Source organism: Sturnira hondurensis, unplaced genomic scaffold (genome assembly GCF_014824575.4).
Source record: "Sturnira hondurensis isolate 20B ecotype Veracruz unplaced genomic scaffold, ASM1482457v3 Scaffold0020787, whole genome shotgun sequence".
Lineage (NCBI taxonomy): Eukaryota > Metazoa > Chordata > Mammalia > Chiroptera > Phyllostomidae > Sturnira > Sturnira hondurensis.
In genome coordinates this window covers 4,452,981-4,470,867 of record NW_028093418.1, presented here as the reverse complement: position 1 = coordinate 4,470,867, position 17,887 = coordinate 4,452,981, and the positions used below count along the sequence as shown (strand labels likewise).

Here is a 17,887-nt window from a genome sequence, read left to right as displayed (position 1 = left end):
CCCTGCCAGTGGGCCCTTGCTCACACATCAGGACGCCTGGGCAGGCCCTTCCTACAGCAGGGCCGTGGTTGGTCTGTCTTCTGCTGGGCAGGCTTTTCTTGAAATGTTCTGGGCCCCAGCTGAGAGAAACCAGGGTAGGAAAGCATCTGGGGAGGGTTTTTTTCCTACCTGGGCCAGTTCACCCCTCCTTAGGCAACCTGGTGGCCCCCTGCTCCCGGGAGGTCACCATATTGATGCTGAACTTAGTGCAGACACCCAGTCGGCATAGCACATTGCATCCCAGAACTCCTGGGCTCAAGCGATCCTTTTGCCTCAGCCTCCCAAGTACCTGGGACTACAGGAGCGCGCCACCACGCACGGCTGGGGAGTTCTTTTGAACCCACTATGAGGCTATGCCCCAGACCACTGAATCAGAAGCTCAGGGTGGCAGGGGGCACAGACATTCCTAGGCAATCCAGGGAGCAGCCGAGGATGGGAACCACTGGGCTGGGGTGAGGGGAGGAAGTCAGTGCACAGAGGCAGATGAATGGGACCCGTGGTGGCTGATTGAGTGTGGGGTGAGGAAGGGGGTTGGAATCCACACCCACTCCTCCGCAGGGGAGAAAGGGTGCAGGGAACAGTGGGTAAGAGCTGGTGTGGGTGGACACCCGAGTTCCATTTGAATCGCGGAGTGGAGGGGATGATGAGAACAGTCAGACGCTGGATGGGACCTTAAGGATGAGCCCTTAATGTGGCTGTCCAAATCACCGTTTTCCAAAAAGACCAGAGTCAGGATAGCAGAGAGCAATTTGAGGTCGTGTGAAACAAGGTAATGTCCATTTACCCCTCATACATGTGGCCCACGGGTGTCTGAGGAGCTCAGGGGAGGGTGGGAAGGCCCTGAGCTGAAGGAGCACCAGGCCAGCTTGGTTCGGACGCAGCAGGCTGCTGCTCCTGAGCTGTCTGCCCTCCTGCCGTGCCTGCCCTGCTCATTGTGGACCTTGCTTGTCATTTCTGTGCCCTTAGAGTCGTTCCTGAAACGTCATCCTAGCCTCCCTGAGTTTCGTGTTCTTTCTTAGTTTGTTGCAGCCTCATGTTCTTTCTTGTCTGAACGCTGCTCTGCCCTCTCGTCCTTTCCAGGGCTGAGCACAGCACCTCCTACCTGCCTAGCTTTGGAGCCCTTCCTTCCTGAGAGGCTGTGAACCCCTAGCCTCGAGCCCCTAGGGCATGAGGTCCGAGGGTGGACTCAAGGTCACCAGCTGACTGCAGAGGATGGGGGGTGATGTCACTCTGTGGGCACGTCTTTGGTTTGCAGATGAGGAAACTGAGACACAGAGTGACTCAGCCTGGGCCATTAGTGGAGTAGCAGTGACAGCGGCAGGCCTCTCAGCTCCACCCTGGCCCTGCTGCCCTGCCAGGAACTCTCACTGGGGCCTTTGCTGCTCGCCCCACTGTTCCCAAGGCCCACCAGACACCCGGCACTGCATCCGCCAGGTTAGACATTGGTGGGTGTTCATGGCGAGCAGGGGGGATGGGGTGGAGGGGGTGACTAAATCAGGTGTCCAGGCCTTTGCCATTCCACCCGCCCACACGTGGCTGAGTGTGGGCCTTTCCCCTTGCTCAGTTACTCACCTGCCAAATCCTCATGGCCCTCGGACACCTGTGTGGTTCCCACCAGGAATCAGGAGCCTGGGGACCTGGAGGAGCTGTCCTTATCTCTGGCTTCCAGGTGTTTCCTGGGGGGTCATGACCACATTGTCTTTCCCACAGTGGACGCCAGGGGGCAGAAGGAGCCCATCTACAGGGGGAGTGAGTTGCCAGGTGTTCAGATGCTCCTCTGCCTTCACAGAGGAACATCACCAGGTCACCAGCCACCTGTAGGTGGAGATGGTTAGTTCTGCCTGAAGTCCCCAAACACGCCAGCCTGGCAAACCTATTTCCAGCACACCTCTGCCCTGGGGACTCCCCTTGTGAGCCCCGACCAGCCCCAGTCTTACAAGAAACAGCAGGAGGTGGCGATGACGGAGGCACAGACTCAGGAGCTGTGCTGCAGACTCAGTCTGTCCCAGATGCTTACTGAGTCTCTGCTGTACACTGGGCTCCGCAGGGCCCACTGGGGACAGAGAGAGAAGACAGAGAGAGAAGAGTGACATCACCCCCCATTATCTGCAGTCAGCCAGTGACCCTGAGTCCACCCTCGGACCTCATGCCCTAGGGGCTTGAGGCTAGGAGGTCACAGCCTCTCAGGAAGGAAGGGCCCCAAAGCTAGGCAGGTAGGAGGTGCTGTGCTCATGGGACCTGCCCCTGAGGAGCTCATGACAACCAGAGACCCGCATAAACAGACAGATGTGATCCCACCTGGCGAGTGTCACAATCAGCCTGGCCTGGGAGCCAGCAAGAAGGGCAGGAGACCCCTGGGCCAAAACAGGAGACGCATGTGGGGACATGGGTTAGAGAAGCGTCCGGGCAGGAGCAGCACAGCAGAAGGCCAGCTCGTTTCTGGTGGCACCTGTCAGACACTACCCCCCTGGGCCACCCTCTCCCCAGGGTGACTTCTTCTGGGCCTGACCCCAAGTTTAGAGATTATGAGTTCAGGAAGGCACCTGATAAAAGAAACTGCACACCAGCAACTTGAGGGCACCCATGCCCAGAGCACAGGCCCTGCTATGTCTGGGTTGGGGACCGTGTCTGACCAGAGAAGCTCAATGGCTGCCTGGGCCACAGAGGGGTCAGGGAGGAAGCAGGACTGAGAGCAAGGACCTTCACCTTTTTACTTTGTAAATAGCTTCATTGAGCCATAATTCACCCATTTAACATGTACAAGGCATTGCTATTTTTAGCACGTTCACACAGTTGTGCAGCTGTCCCCGTCTACTTTTAGGTCATTTTCCTCATTCCTGCGAAACCTCGGAGCCATTAGCAGTCTCCTCCCACCTGCCCCGCCCTGCCCCGCCCTGCGGCCACCAGCCTACTTCCCACCCTTGCGGACTCGCCTACTCTGGACATAACGAGTGAACTGAAGCCTGCAGGATGTGGCCTTGGCGACTGGCTGGTCCCATTCAGCATAGAACCCTTGCTTTGCACCTGGACCTCGAGCTGCTAGAGCCCATGGAGAGATCAGTGAGGCCACGTGGACTGGTGTACAGACAGGTGGCGTGAACCAGGGCACAGCCGCCCAGGCATGGAGACCCTGGGGAGAGGTGCCCAGGGAGCATCTCGGAGTCCAGTCTCTCGGGTGTATGCCAGTCACCTTCCCGTCACCTCAGTGGCACAAGCTCTGGACACCAGAGTTGTTATGTCCAGTGTCCCCTGGACACTTGAGGTTTTTTATTTAAAACAATGAGAGAATTTTACACATTTGACCATGGTAGGAAAACAGCAGCTGAAGTGACTGAAAACTGTAGAGTGGGGTGTTGGAAAGAAAGGAAGAGCAGCGCTCCAAACGCAGCCTCTCCAGGGGACCCGTGCTGATGAGCACTCGTGACCTCTGTGACCTCGGTGGTGACTGGAGGCCAGAGGCGCCTTTCCCCCCGGCAGCCCCTCCTGCCCATGCTTGTAGGAGGGTCTCTGGCCAGGCTCAGAAGTCTCAGCTCATGGGCCACAGAAACAGACCCAGCTGCTGCGCTCCCGGGACCCTCCGCCCCCAGTGGGATTAGAGTGTTACCGAGCATCACTGGACTGAAGGAAACAATGTGCAGGAGCAGAGCTCAGGCACAGCAGGTCCTCATGCATCCCGGCCCCCCGGGTTTATCTTGGGCCCGTGCTCCGCCCTCAGCACCACCAGCTTCCAGCCAGAGCGGACATGCTGCGGGGTCCCGAGGCACCCTGTGCACTCCCACTCTCCCTCCTGTGCCATTGGGGCCTCCCTTTGATTCCTCTTTGACCCCTGTTATTTAGAAGTGTGTGATTTAGTTTCCAAGTACGTGTGGACGTTGTAGAGCTCTGCTCTTTATCTTTACTTTAATTCCACTGTCAGAAAACACCCTGTGTATAACTTGAACCCTTTGAAATGGATGTCGCTGTTGTTTCTGACAGCGTGGGAGAATATGCCCTGCCTGGTGCAGGGCCCACGTGGCTTCGAAACGCATGCGTGTTCTGCGATGGCCAGGCGGGGTGCTCTGTAACTGCCAACCGGAGCGGGTTAGCTGCCAGTGGTGTTCACATCTTCTCTTCCCTTACCAGTTCCTCTCTGCTTATTCCCTCAGTCACTGAAAGGTGCTGAAGTGCCCAGCTTTAACTGTGAATGTATTCCGATTCTCCTTGTAGCCATCTTCGCTTCATGTGTTTTGAAGCTCCGTCATCAGGAGCATAAATGTGTAGGATCGTTGTCCTCTTGGTGAACCGACATCTTTGTCATTAAGAAATCACCCCAGGTCGCATTCTTTGATAGAATATTTCCTTCCCTACTAATATAGTTGATCTGGCTTTCTTCAGACTAGTGTGAGCATGGACATCTTCGAATATCCTTGTATTTTTAACCTGTTTGTATCTTCACATTTAAGTTGCACCTTTCACAGGTGCACTGGGTGTGGGTCTCGCTTTCATCCAACCTGATGAGCTCTGCTTTTTAGCTGGGATGTTCAGACTGTCCACATTTAGTGCTAGTGTTGGGGCGGTGAGGTTTGACAAAGCGGTTTCCTGTTTGTCCCCATGTGTCCTGTCCGGTGGTCATTTCCTCTGCCCCTCAAAGCTGTGTGAGCTAAGACAGCTGCCAGCCTCCCCTTGTTCTCCCCGAGATCACTGTCCTTTGCCACGTCGTGTCAGTGTTTTGAAAACTGTTGTTTTGTGTAAAACTGGGGCCAACAGGAAGCAGCCAGACAGGTGGATTTTACCTAGAATAAGCCCCAGCTTCCTAAAGCCACAGAGGAACCGCTTCTCCAGCTGGCGGGGCGTTCCGGCACTGGCCATGGTTAGAGGAGGCCGGGGGACCACTCTTTTGGGGTGGTGACTAGTTATTTATTCTGGATGAAATTTGTACCTACCCCCTACTGCAATTTGTCTACAAACCCAGACACCCCAGCCCCAACCTAGGTCAGCTTTGACCCCAGAGACGGCACTTGGCCTCCCTGGGCCTGTTTCCTCCCCCAAAATAAAGGTCTTCCCAGAGGATCCCGGGGGTCCTGTCAGCCTCTGTGATGCCCTGTCTCACCTGCCTTGCCTTTCCTCCCAGGTCCTCATTCCCACGACCCGCTGCAGCTCCCACAAGGAGAACATCCAGGGCCAGCTCAAGGTCCGCACGCCGGGCATCTACATGCTCATCTTCGACAACACCTTTTCCAGGTAGGGGCCTCTTCATTTGGCAGCATCCCCCAGGCCACCTGCCACCTGGTCTCAAGAACAGAGATGGACATTAAGAGTAGACGACTTAATTATCATTCGTGTATTATGAGTGGTCTCTGATTGTAGACCCCGATACTATGGGATTCCAATGTCTGTTATCAACCTTAGAACAAACACACCAGCTCACCCTTACAGGCTTAATGCATGACGGGCGTGTTCTCAGCCCTCCACACTTACTAAGTCACTTAAGCCCCACAGCAGCCCCATGTAGTGGGGACCGTCTTTCTCCTCATGTTACTGCTAAGGGACAGAGGACCAGGGGGGTAACAGCTTGGCTCCCACGTCACACACCGAGTGACAGAGCCAGATGTGAACACAGGTGACCGAGCACCAGACTCTGGACTCAGCCGGCACACGCTCCTGCCTCTCTCTCTGGTGTCCAGGTTCCCACTGTCTGGCCCAGAGAAAGGCTCGTGAAGGCAGTGGCAGGGTTCGATGGTGGAAGGGCGGGGTGGGCAGACGGGCTGGTGAGTGAGGGAGAGAGAGGAATGAAAGAACGAAGGCTATAGCTAGAGGCAAGCAGGACTAGACCTGCGGGGTGAAGCTCCCAGCCCTTCCTGTCAATCAGGGAGCAGGGGCGGCGTGTGCCAGCCCCGGTGGCTCTGTATCAGGGCACCAAGACCCGAGACTGAAGGGCTTGGGGGCGGGAGGAGGGGAAGGTGGGGAGGCCGGCTGGAGGGGAGGCCAGGGGAGGAAGTGGGAGAGAGGCAGTGTTGGATGTGCCTCCACCGTCAGCCAGGGCTCCTGGGGACAGGAGGCAGGGGACCCTTAAGGTTACTGGCACCTGTCCCTTTAATGTCTTCTGGCTTCAGCATAAGCCCTTAATTGGGGCTGCCTCTTGTATGAGACCTGCCTTACCAGCACCCAGCCACACCTCTGAGTGGTGCCCCAAGCTAGTGGCCACACCCCCCCACATGGACACCCTTGCCAGTCCACTTGGGTTTTTAACAAAATGACTGGATGGGACACTCGGAGTGAGAAGGCGTGCTGTCCCCTCACTGCCACCAGGCCTTGAACTCCCAGGGCTTGTGGCCACGGGCATCCACCGACAGAGAGGTTGGGAGGGTGAGACTCCCACCCTGCCTTGCTCCTACACACCCCCGTGAACATGGACACACGTTGAGTCAGCAGGACTCAAGTGTGTGGGTCCAGTGTGTCCAGAGAAGGCGGGCGTCAGCCAGGTCCAGGCTTTGCTCTCTCCTCCGTGGGCCCTACTTGAGCCCCTCTGCAAGGACAGCCTTGTCACTACTTCACTGGTCTTCTCTGTCAGTCGACAGGCTGAGAAGGAGCATGTTGAGGGCAGAGCGCAGTTCCCAGCCCCAAGCCAGCTCCCGGTTAAAATTAGAGGTGACAGTGGTGCTGTGGCCAACTCTGGCCTCCACCTACTGAATGTGTCCGCAGAGATGGGTGGCAGAGCAGACTCGGATGCCCGGTCACAATGAGATCCACACTCACCTCCCCTCTCAACACCTGCTCCGCCCGCTCTCCACTCCGCTGTGGAGTACAGACTCCCCAGGTCCCCGAGTGCCCCCTTGGGGGGCCTTTTCAGAGCAGCAGAGGAAGAGGGAGTGGTGCACGGCATGGTGCCAAGTGGGCGTTTCTGCACCCAGGCCCCAGGAAAGCCCGTAGCGATGTCCCAAGACCCCCTGTGTCTTTGCAGGAAACGGACTCAGCTGGACAGACAGGAAATGGGTGAGGGGCCCAGGCCACTGCAGCCTCGGCCTCTCAGCTCTCGGGATCACTCCTTCCTTTTCCATTTCTGTTTCCTCAGGTTTGTCTCCAAGAAAGTGTTTTATCACTTGACGGTTGACCGGCCGGTGATCTATGATGGAAGTGACTTCCTGTAGCTTCAAGCACCTGGACTTTCAGTTTCACTTTACCCACAAGAAACACTACTTTTCTCACCTGTCACATGAAACACTAAAACAAAAACAAACAACAAAAAACTGCCACTCCAGAGCTGATCAGCTCTGCAACTTCGGGCGACGGGCCCTCGCTGCTCCTCAAAGCTGCTCTGTGCCCCGGCTCACTTGGCCCTAGACTGCCCCGGGCTCTAGTGGCATTTCCCTAGGTTTGGGGCCTGACCGCACTCGAAGCCGAAGGGATGCTCTGCTGAAGGGCTCCACCCCCCAACTCCCCTCCCCAACCCCCCGCCGAGGACACAGTTCCAAGGCTCCTGTAGAGTTTCACAGGCCAGCGGTGACGCCAGCGTCTGCCCGTGGAGCGAGTTGCCCTGCTCTGCCCAGCCTAGGTCCAGGCATCCTGAGTGGCCATGAGCCAGGATGCCCTTGCCAGACCCTGTGATGTCCTCGGGTTCTCCCAGGACACAAGTCAGGGTGCCCAGGGGCCCTTCCGAGATCTCCACCAGCCTCTTCCAGTCATGTTCTTGTCCCTCTCTGCCCCGGTGAGTCCGGGGTTGCTCCTGGACCCAGTGATTTCAGGAGGGCCTCCAACTGTACCATCCTCCCGGCCCTCCTGTCTGGACACATCCGTCCTGGGGCAAAGGGCCTCACTCCCCCAGGCTTCTCATCTGTTCAAAATGTCGCCCTGAGAAGGAGAGCTGAAGACAAATTTGGAAACAGAACCCGCATACTCGGGGCCTGCAGTAGCTGTCTGTGTACAGCTGGCTGAAGCCTAGTGCTGGCCAACATCAATGCCACGATGAGGATGTAGGACCGGGCCATGGCCGAGGTCCCACTTCTCAGCTGATGACCTTTGTTTACACAAATAAGAGCTCAGCTTTACATGCAGACATGTTTACTAATGATCATAGTCAAGATGAGAGCCACTTTCAAATCAACAAGTCTTTGGTGACTCAAGTGTGAGCGGGTGTGATTCGTGAACCTGCCCTCTGTTCACCTTCAGCTCCAAGTCCCTGCCAGCCAGATTCCCTGGCACTGCCCCTGCCCACTTCCTGCTGCTCAGCCTGTGCCTGTGTAGGCAGATCAGTCCTGTTTCCTTTTCAGGGACAAGAAGGTGGTAACTGTCTGTTCTGCCCTTTTTCTGCCACAGAAAGTCACCTTTGATGGCCTCTCTACCTGTTCGGGGGTGGGGGAGGGCCGAGTGCTGGGCCTGGGCAGTTCTCTAGGTCTCCTGGTGACCAGGACAAGTCCCAGCACCTCAGGGCTTCGTTTCGTCTTCTACAAATCTGACCCGGCTGGTTTTGAGAGCTTAGGACAGGTCGGGGGCCCCGGGCGGAGTCCCGCAGACTCCACATACCCCGGGCACCAGCGTAGTGCTCTCCTGGGGGTCGGGGGGAGGAAATGACTTTCGCAATGGACTCAGACCCCTCATTTGAACAGGAGACTTGGGTGCTTCCAGTTCATTTAAATGGGGACTGGTGACCAGAACCTTCCAGAGAGAAGGGGGGCCTTGTGCTCCCTTTGGAGCAGCCTCTGGCCGAAAGCCATCAGTCTCTACCCTCTCCTCCTGGCCAAGGGCCTGCTGGTGCTCAGCACCGAGAGAGAAAATGGCCAGGCCCCTAGGGCCTTCATGGCTACCTGCTGGTCCTCACAGGCATGCCACGGCTTGAGGATGGATTGTTTCAGAGCAAGCTGCCCTGCCCTCCGACCCACCCACCCTCCAGGAGAGGAAAATGGAAGTAGCTGGTTCGCCACTTGAAGGGGAGTTACAGTTAGAAGAGAGCCCACAGCAGTCTGGCATCTTGTGAGTACTGAGCTTCCCCAGGACACGGGGGACAGTCCAGGCCGATGGCCCTCCACTGGTGTTGCCACCATCTGCAACTAGAACCAACATCTAGTGACTGCTGATATGTTTCCCGCAAAAGGCAGCAACATTCCATCAGAGCTGGGTCCTGGTGCAGCTTAAAAACCACGTGGCTCCTCTACCCAGAGCCACTCCTGGCGGGCAGGCGCCCTGTGGTGAGCACCCCGCACCGCCAGCTGCAGTTGGCAAAAGGGCCTTGGCCGTGCTCGGGAACTGCCCGATCGCTGGCGGCCGCAGCCTGCCTCTTAGCCTGTTTACTTTTTGTGCTGGATGGACCCCTGTCCTTTGTTATTTTGCTGTGTGAGCTCGAGTTTGCTGTGCACTCTGCAGCTGGAGAACATCTTGCCCTATTTACGTGGCTTGTATAAATAGCTTTATTATGTCAGACAGGCCCCCAACTTTAGTGAGGCTTTGGGGTTGGGGTACCTTCTAAAATGCAAACGACAGTGAAGGACTATTGAAGGCAGTGGCCCAGCCAGTAGGCAACATTACACTAGAAATCAGCAAGGGGGAGACGCCCCTGGGACCCCAGATCACTCACACACAGCAGCCCCTTCGTGGCCCACAGCTCTCCAAATAACAGTCGCTTGTTTTTAGTCCTGACGCTGGCTGTCACCGCGGCCTCAGAAGCCACTAAACCTCCATGAGGACGTGGCCTCTGGGGGCACACCCACCCACAAGGAAGAGTTTGGGAGAAAGTGTGGCCTCTGCAGAGCTCTGGCTGGAGCCCCCTGGACGCAGGCCGACTGAACCAAGAGCAGGCACGTTCTCACGCAGGATTCCAGCAGTGAAACCCCCTGGGGTTGGGAAGGTGGAAATAAAAAGCCACGTAATGTGACTCCAAAGTGAAGGGGGTGGTTTTTCTGGACAGTTGTCACCCACCTACGGTGCTGAAGCCACTCCAGGCTAAACGTGAAAGGAAGTCCCCCATTTGGGGACGAAGGCTCGGAGTCTCTGTCTGCCGGTGCGGGTAGAGGTCCACTGGGAGTTTCGCAGGAGTTCCGTTTTGTGGGAGGCCCTGGCCCCAGGAGTGTCGAGAATTCAGGCAGAGAGGAGCCGATCGCGGTGCTTAGGGCCCCGGCCGCCCCTCGCGGAGACTGCAGCATCAGCCCTCCACCGGGGGAGACAAGCAAAAGGCACTTTTTAGTGGAAACTTGGGTAAGTTTTCCTCATTGTGACTCTTTCAAGGAAATGGGAAAGACTGAACAGAGCTTTTTTCCCCTCTTAATCACTTTTTTAAAATAATGAAGTGTACCTTTGAATTTTGGGAGGCATTTCAAATAAGAATGCTTCCATAAAACTTTATGACGGGTCATCCAGAGACGCTCCTGCCTCTGGTGGCTGCCACACCCGGGCCTCTTGCTCGGCTTCCAGTTGGAATTGCACTTGAACTGACTAGCCCTCAATTCTTGCGGCCTTATGAGATAGTGGGTCTGGGAACCCAGTCCCTCCTTATCTGCCAAAGAGTTACCCAGAAGCACATCAGATGCCAACACCCCACCTGCCCAGTGGGGGTGAGAAACTTTGTATCCCAAAACACTTCTTTATAGCATCTGCTGCGTCATTTGGAAATGTATTTTTAACCTCAGGACTTAAATAAACACTATGACATTGAGAGTGGTATCATCTTTCATTCCCTTGGGACATAAGGCACTGATGAAGTTGCCCAGACCAGAGTCGGAGCTGAGCTGCCCTCCTGGGAGATAAAGGGCCCAGGTGAGCCAGCAGGTGTCCTGGGCCTTGGCCGCCTGGCCTGATACCTGGGTACCGCCTGCCCCACTCTGAGGCGGGTGCTCAGACCTGCCCGAGCCAGTGCACTGTGCCAGCCCAGCGCCCTCCACCAGGTGAACTGCCCAGATGTCCCCAGCCCTTCCGTGGTACTCCAAGGTAGTATGAGCAAAGGGCAAACCTGGTTTACCAGAATCCTGGGGTTAGGCAGAAGGTCGTCGACGGCATGAACCCACGGTTAGTCCACCTGTGGTACGGGGCTGGGCGAGACTGCCGGGCGGGGCAGCTGGAGAGCGAGGAGTTCCGGGACCCACTGTGACTTACAGGGCTCTTGCTGGGGCAGGCCTGGGGTGGTGCATCCCACTCACTGCTGGACTGGTCAGATTGAGGTCAGGCTGGGAGGTCCGTGCACCTTAGACTCACATCTGGGTGTCGAGTTCCCTGTGCCTCACGGAACACCTCCAAGTCCACTTCCCTCCACCTCCCTCCTCCAGGCCTCATGCCCCAGACCCTCCTGTGGCCTCTTCTTTAATAAATAATTCAAGAATGAGCCACCCTTTCAGCAGCCAGATTCTCCCTGGCTTCGTTCATCTCCATCACCCTCCTTTCCCTCAGCCTCATAGCATCGGGTGCTGTGCCAGACACGAGAGTGGTCCACGGGGACTGAATCCTGAAGGACACAGGTTGTCCCCAATGCCTTGGTCAGCTGTAGGCCCTCAGCGATCCCGCGGGCCAACCTGGCCAGGGACAGAAACTCCTGGACTCCCTAGGCAGAGAAGGGCCAGGGGCGAGTCTGCAGGAGGTCTGAGGAAGATGGGGTGCACTGAGCAGGCTGGCTCCTCCCCCCGTGCTCCCTCTTGTTGGCGATGCCCTCAACCCAAACCCCTCACTGTCCAGTGACCAGCTAGAAGTAACCGGAGATTGGTTCATCCAAACACCCAAAACAGCACAGAGGAGGATCTCTGTTAGTAGAGAACAGCCGCTCCAAGGGCTTGGTGGCTGGGTCTAGGGGCTGGAACAAGAACCAAAACACAGATGTGCACACTGCGTGTGGGGCTGGGATCTGGGGGCTCCCGTGTCAGATCCCCCACCCCATATCCCCTGCCTCCTAAACCAGTGAGTAGCCCGAGATGACCGGCCTGCTCCAGATTCTCCAAGCCCCATGCTCTACCCCAGGCTCCTGGCCCAGTGCAGCGCCGCCTGCCCCGTGGCACTGGAGGGACCATGCCTCTTCAGGCCACGTTGGCCCCTTGCTGCTGGAGGATGACTCAGAGGAATGCTTCCAGCAGGGTGAGCCCTTTCGGTCTGAGGTGCGTGGGAAAAATCCAGTGAGGGGGGCTTACCACCCACATAACTGATAAGCAAATAGTCGGTGAAACCAGTCGCCGGAGATGAGAAAACCGGGCTTTTGTGGAGGGAGCAGCTGAAGCTGAAGCGATGAAGAGCCGGCGGGGGGGGGGGGGGGGGGGGGGGNATGGGCGGGCAGAGGTGTTATGAAAGCAGCTCACAGCGGGCTAGGGTTGAAAGAAAGTTCAGCCTTTTGCTGTTCCCACGCCCCACTAGCTTCTGAGGGAAGATGGTGACACTGAGCAGAAGCGCAAGGCCCAGCTCTGGCCTTTGATGTGTGTCCCCGCCTCCCCTCCTCTGGCAGACGCTGGGGTGAGGGGTGCTAAAACTGCGGTTTCCTCCCACCTCCAGTCCGGAAAGCACGAGGTTATCTCAGGTGGGCAGCCCCATCTGGAGCCTGGAGTGAATGGCCTCTTAGCTGAAAGTGAGACAGGCCTCCCCAGACCGAGATGCCCGGGTGTCCTTACTGAGCAGAAGGCCCCGTTTCCTGGCCCGGTTGGGCCTGTGGCTCCACGGGCTCGGGAGAGACAACGGGATTCCAGGAGGGCCTCCCCAGCTTTCTGCTCCCCAGCGGCCTGGCTGAGCCACGAGAGAGAGGGAAGCCAGGCCTGTGAGCCTGAACCTCTGTGTGCCAGGTCGGTGGGGCAGGCACTGGCTTCCCCCTGGCAGGAGAAGGAGAGGGGGTGACACTATAAGGATGGGGGGGCAAAGAAGGGGTAGAGAAAGAGGGATAAAAGGGACGGGACTTCCCGAGGCTTCCTGGGGAGCCGGACTGCAGGCTCGGGTAGCAGAAGTGGCCTCTCTCATTGGAAGAATGGAGCGGGGGCAAGGGCAGAGCTGGTGTGGCCGAAGCCAGCCACCCCATTCAGTGGTGGCAGCATGTCCGGGGAATCAGGGCCTGGACCGCCCAGCAGACAGCGAAGGCAGAGACTGCAGGCGTGGGAAAGACTGGCTTGCGTCACTGACGCCGACCGAGGTTGGCTCCGAGGACTTGGGTGCTTTCACAGAAAGCCACTGGGAAGTGGCAGTGCCGTCATTGCTCCCAAGACGCCTTGGGACAAGAGACAGGGTCCACATGTGGAACCAAAGTCTTTGTAAGGACAGCCCTCTCCACAGCAAGGACCCCGACCCCACGTTCGTGCCCTGAGACGTGGAAAAGGGGTGGGGAAACAGGCCTGGAGGCCCCTGGGTACCAAGGGTGCAGACATCAGGCTGCCAGGAAAGGCCCGGACGGACCCAGGACTCAGCTTCGCTCCCAAATCAGGCTGTTCACCTGGTGTAAGTAAATGTAAAGCACCTGCCCTGGGGGGGTGGGCTGGGATGGGAGTAAAGGACAGAAAACTGTACTTGAACAACAATTAAAATAAATAAATTAAAAAAGAAAAAGCACGTACCAAAGAGGTTCTTGGAAGAAAGTTCTCCCATTTTGGTTACCTGGTGGCCCAGGAAAATGCAGATTCATGGGCACCACCCATGTCAAGCCTGGTTTCTCCGATCTGGTTCTTTCACAAGCCTGCCAGGTGATGCTGGTGGAGGTGGCCTGTGGACACGTGGAGCGGGGCCTTGAGGATGGCCGCTGTATCCCCACTTTGGTTAGAACTCGGGGACTTAGGATAAAATGAGCTAATGGTTCCTTTTCCTAATTTAGTTCCACCAGCGACTCTTCAGCCTTGGGCCCACTGGGACGCAGTGATGGAAACTTCACTCTCGGAGAGGAAGACCCTTCTAAATAGATCCCTGGTGGGAAACCATTCCGCAGGTAAAATCTTTCTACAGCCACTTTGTTTTCAAAGGCTGGTATTTATATTTAAGGGGCAGGTCGCTACCTGGCAGATGGCTTGTCAGTGGAAACAGGCCCTCTCCCCAGATCCAAAATAGTTCCATTCTTGCCAAAAATGCGAGAATCAGAGGAAGAAACATGAGTCTGATGCCCACGGGCTTGGGGGTGGGGGAGATCAGGCTAAACACGGCTCCTGAATTCTGACCCCCACACAGAACCCGGATGCTCTGAGCCCAGATGGTGGGGGACATCTCTCCCCTACCTTCCAGCTAAAATTTAAGTCTCCCCTCAGGTAGGAACATAGACCATCTTAGCAAGACCTGTGGCTTTGTCACCAGTGGACACGACAGATGTCTCCATGTCCTGTGACAGCCATGGAAGACTCTCAAGTGACATTCGTGCTCATCCCCACTCCGAGATGAAGGTTGTCCTCACACCTGCTGGGAGGTGTCATTTACTGCCCCAGTAAAGAGGCACCTGGATTACTAGCCCATGACTGTGTTTTAATATTTAGAGAATTGCGTTTAATATCATTGGTTTCCTTTGTGGTCCTATCTGCTTTTCTCACTTTAAAACACTCTGAGAAGGGAGCTGTGGCCTTCGTCAGCTGCCGAAAGGCACACGAGACACGTGCAGAAAGGTCACTGGTTGTTACGGGAGACGAGCGAAGGACCTCCTCGTGGCAGCACTGGTGACGGGTGGCAGTAACAGCGCCTATAACTTAACAGGCTCTTGCCCTACGTCAGCCAGCTGTTGCAAATGAGGAAACTGAGGCACAGGAGTGGTTGCTCTGGACCACCTGGAGAAGACGCTCTTCCCGCAGCTCACGCCAAGACGGTCTGGAGACCACCCCCCTACCACTGGAACCTTCAAAATCCCATGGCCGTTTTAAGTCTTCTGTGGGCCAGGAATTGCCAGGCCAGGATGGGGCAAGAGCCGGCGCTGCCCAGGCTCTGACCTTGACTCCGAGTTAAGCTCCAGCAAAGAAGGCCCAGATTTGGAAAGCCAAGCACGCCCGCTCAAAGATCACACACACAGAACACGTGTGACAGCTTTGCATTCATTGGCTCAGAAGTCCCTGGAAGAGTCCAAAGCTCTCATCCTTCACTGCAGCCTTCACTGTGCATTTTAGCCCATCACGGACACCCGTCACGGCACCCATGGTGGTGGTGGCCTCCAGGGAAGGGTGTCTGGGTCACAATGGCAAGCGCTCACTGGGGCTGGTTGCTCCCTCATGCAGGACTGTTTCTAACAGCCACTGAGGGCCAATGGAAGGGTTATAACCACATGCCCGTCCCACGGGAGGTGGTGGGCAGCCCTCTGAGCCCCTCACCAGGCCATGGGGAGGCGCTGCGGCCAGCCCGCTCTGGCCAGCCCTCCCTGCACCACCAGCTCCCCTCAGCTGCTTGCAGGCAACAAGGAGGCATTACTACCCAAAGGACATAATGTCAAGGTTGTCTTGAGTTCTTCACACTTTTCTGGCAGCTGATTTCTGGTACCTGAAGTACATAATGGACACCCGAAGTACACATTTGGACATTTCTGATACCTAAAGTACACAATTGGACACAATGACCTAATTTTAAATTTTTAACACATTTATTAGTCCAACATACTGTGTCTACGACATACAAAGCATTGTGTGGGGACCAAGCGTGCTCGGCACAGACACCAGGTCACGAAGCTCCCAAAGCTGCTTGTCTGATGTCTCACCCACGGAGCTGCCGTGTGAGCCGCTGGTCTGCGAACCACTGAGAAACCGGAGGAGGCTACCAGCCTCGGGATTCTCAACCAAGGGTGTCAGCTGACGGAGCCTCCCGTACCAGTGTCCGCTCTGTCCGCCCACGTGGCCCTCGGCTTTCCCATATTGCTAGAGTGTAAGGACCGAGGGAAAGGACTATTATATTCCCATTCTAACCTCAGCGAGTAGGAAGGTTCGTGGTACACACAAGAATGTTCGCTGAATGAATGAATGAATGAGTGTTCTGTAGGCTCGGAAGACAATTCCAAAAGACCAGATTTCAAGCTGGTTTCTTCAAAACAGTAATCCACACTTGAATGTGTGTGTTGTGATGTGTTGACTTAAAATTTGTTTTTACAAATATAGAGAGATTTAGTAAAAAGGCTACTTTTTGGTCATGAAAACATACTCTATTTAGTTTCTTCATTTTCTGATTTTCAAGTTCCAGTACAATGTATTGATATACTATCGTCCTTGTTTATCTTAATTTCAAAAAGCACTCAACACACAGCGTGTTTTCTAGAGATGTGGGGTGGTTCGCAGCTTCCTCCCGGATTCCCCCGTGTTGGCCCCTCCCACATTTCTATCTGCGAGACGGGCCCCTTCCTGAAACCCGGCTGCACTGGAATGTAAAATAGCCCATTCGCCCAATCACTTAAACACTACGCCAGTGTGCCACAGAGAATACTTAAAACCTTCCCGACACAGCGCGGTCACAGCACATCTTTAACCCTGCACCGAGGCTGGGATGGGACCCGGACAGTCCAGTAGCGACAGTTGGGTCCCTTGGAACCAGAAGGGATCGTGTGCGTCAGGATGCAACGCGGCGTTCATAGTTCTTGCCGTGTCCCCACACGTATCTTAATAATCGAAGCGGGGAAGGTGGACCGCCTGGCACTGTTTTCCAACTCACGGGCATTGGCCAAAGTCTGATCGACCTGCAGACCCCCACTAAGTCTCCATCACAGTGGCCCTCGAGTAACTCCAGACCGAGAGCGGATTCAACAAGCACAATCTTGCTCCCTGTTCTTCTTTCCTGCTCTCCCCCTGTCCACAGCTGCCCGGGGAGCCCCGTGACACAGCACCAGAACCACAGTGCAACAGGGCGTAGAATGGAAAAGCCAAACTCAGTTGTGTTCTTTCTGCCTAACTGCACAGCATCCTTTAGTTTCGGTCCGTGCTTATTCCTAATCTCCCAGGTTTCTCAGACAATATCCGGGCCTTCTAGAAATGGTGGCCACACAGATGGCTCTGTGCATGGATGGCCTTGGATATGTCTTCTCCCCTTGACCGTGTTTGTCCGACTGGAGCCCAAGTGGCTGTGCTGGGCCAAGGTGCGTATTTGCCACCAGCTGCCCCCACGTGGGATGGGTTATCGATGGGTTATGCCCCTCCTTGCTCTCCCTCGTTGCTGCCAGTTTTCTGCTCACTGTCTCACTAACACATGGTTTAGAGCAGGGAGGCGACGAAAAGGAGGTGGCAGAGTCCCGTGTCTCTGTGTCCCTTCAGAAGGCACCACCCCAGCACTGGAACTGCAGCAGCTCACAGCACGCCGGGGGAAATCTAGTGCTCCCTCTAGACATGCGACAGAGCTGACGGTTTACTGCGGACACTGCACTGGACTCACTGGAAGCAACTGGGGAGTAAGTCTGACCCAAGGAGAGAGGGTCAGCCAAGATGGTTTCCAGGTGTTTTGGAGATCTTACCTCCTTATCTCAGTCTCTTACTCTTCACATTCTTCATACGGCCATTTGATCTGTAATGCACTTATTCAAAGTATAGAGACAGGGTGAAGAAAGTGACTGGTAATGGATATTCTTAATGGACATTAAAAAATTCTTTTCTAGTATACCTACAACTATTATAATATTATATGTCAACTGTAATTTTAAAATACACTTAAAAAGTTTTAAGCACTTTTCTAATATATGAAATGTGACACATTTGCCAAAGAGCTTAAAGAAAAACAAAGAAGAAAGGGGAACAAAAGAAGAATCACATTACTTTGTTTTCAGCCTAATCTCTAAGTGGGAAGCCTGAGGACCCGTCAGCACTGTACAGCCAGAGGAGAAGCGTGGAGGCGAATGCCCTTCCAGCAGCCTCGGCAACACAAGGGCGGAGGGGTCGAACCCGTTTCACAGGGAGCAACGTAGATCTTCGCACAGGCCACTCGGCAGAGCGAGCCCACAGCGCAGCCAGGCCGGCTCTGTAAACCCAGGTTCTCAGGGTCCCGGCGCAGGCTGAGG

General features: G+C 55.7%; 1 protein-coding gene and 1 long non-coding RNA gene across 4 annotated transcripts in view; one reads left to right on the top strand and one right to left on the bottom strand.

Annotated features, from left to right (window-relative positions):
• FYCO1 (FYVE and coiled-coil domain autophagy adaptor 1) overlaps positions 1-10,660 on the top strand; it is a 69,373-nt gene extending 58,713 nt beyond the window's left edge. For all 3 annotated transcript variants that reach the window (XM_037030458.1, XM_037030456.1, XM_037030457.1), the window contains 2 exons: positions 5,150-5,259; positions 7,091-10,660. In XM_037030458.1, the coding sequence (XP_036886353.1) occupies positions 5,150-5,259; positions 7,091-7,166 (186 nt within the window). In that variant the 3' untranslated portion in view covers positions 7,167-10,660. The remainder of the gene's footprint in view (positions 1-5,149; positions 5,260-7,090) is intronic.
• Positions 163-17,822, bottom strand: LOC118976140 (uncharacterized). The gene is made up of 3 exons (XR_005064203.1): positions 17,812-17,822; positions 6,825-6,827; positions 163-236 (listed from the first exon to the last, which is right to left on the bottom strand). It is a non-coding gene; the product is annotated as an uncharacterized LOC118976140 (long non-coding RNA).
• Between the last annotated feature and the right edge of the window lie 65 nt (positions 17,823-17,887).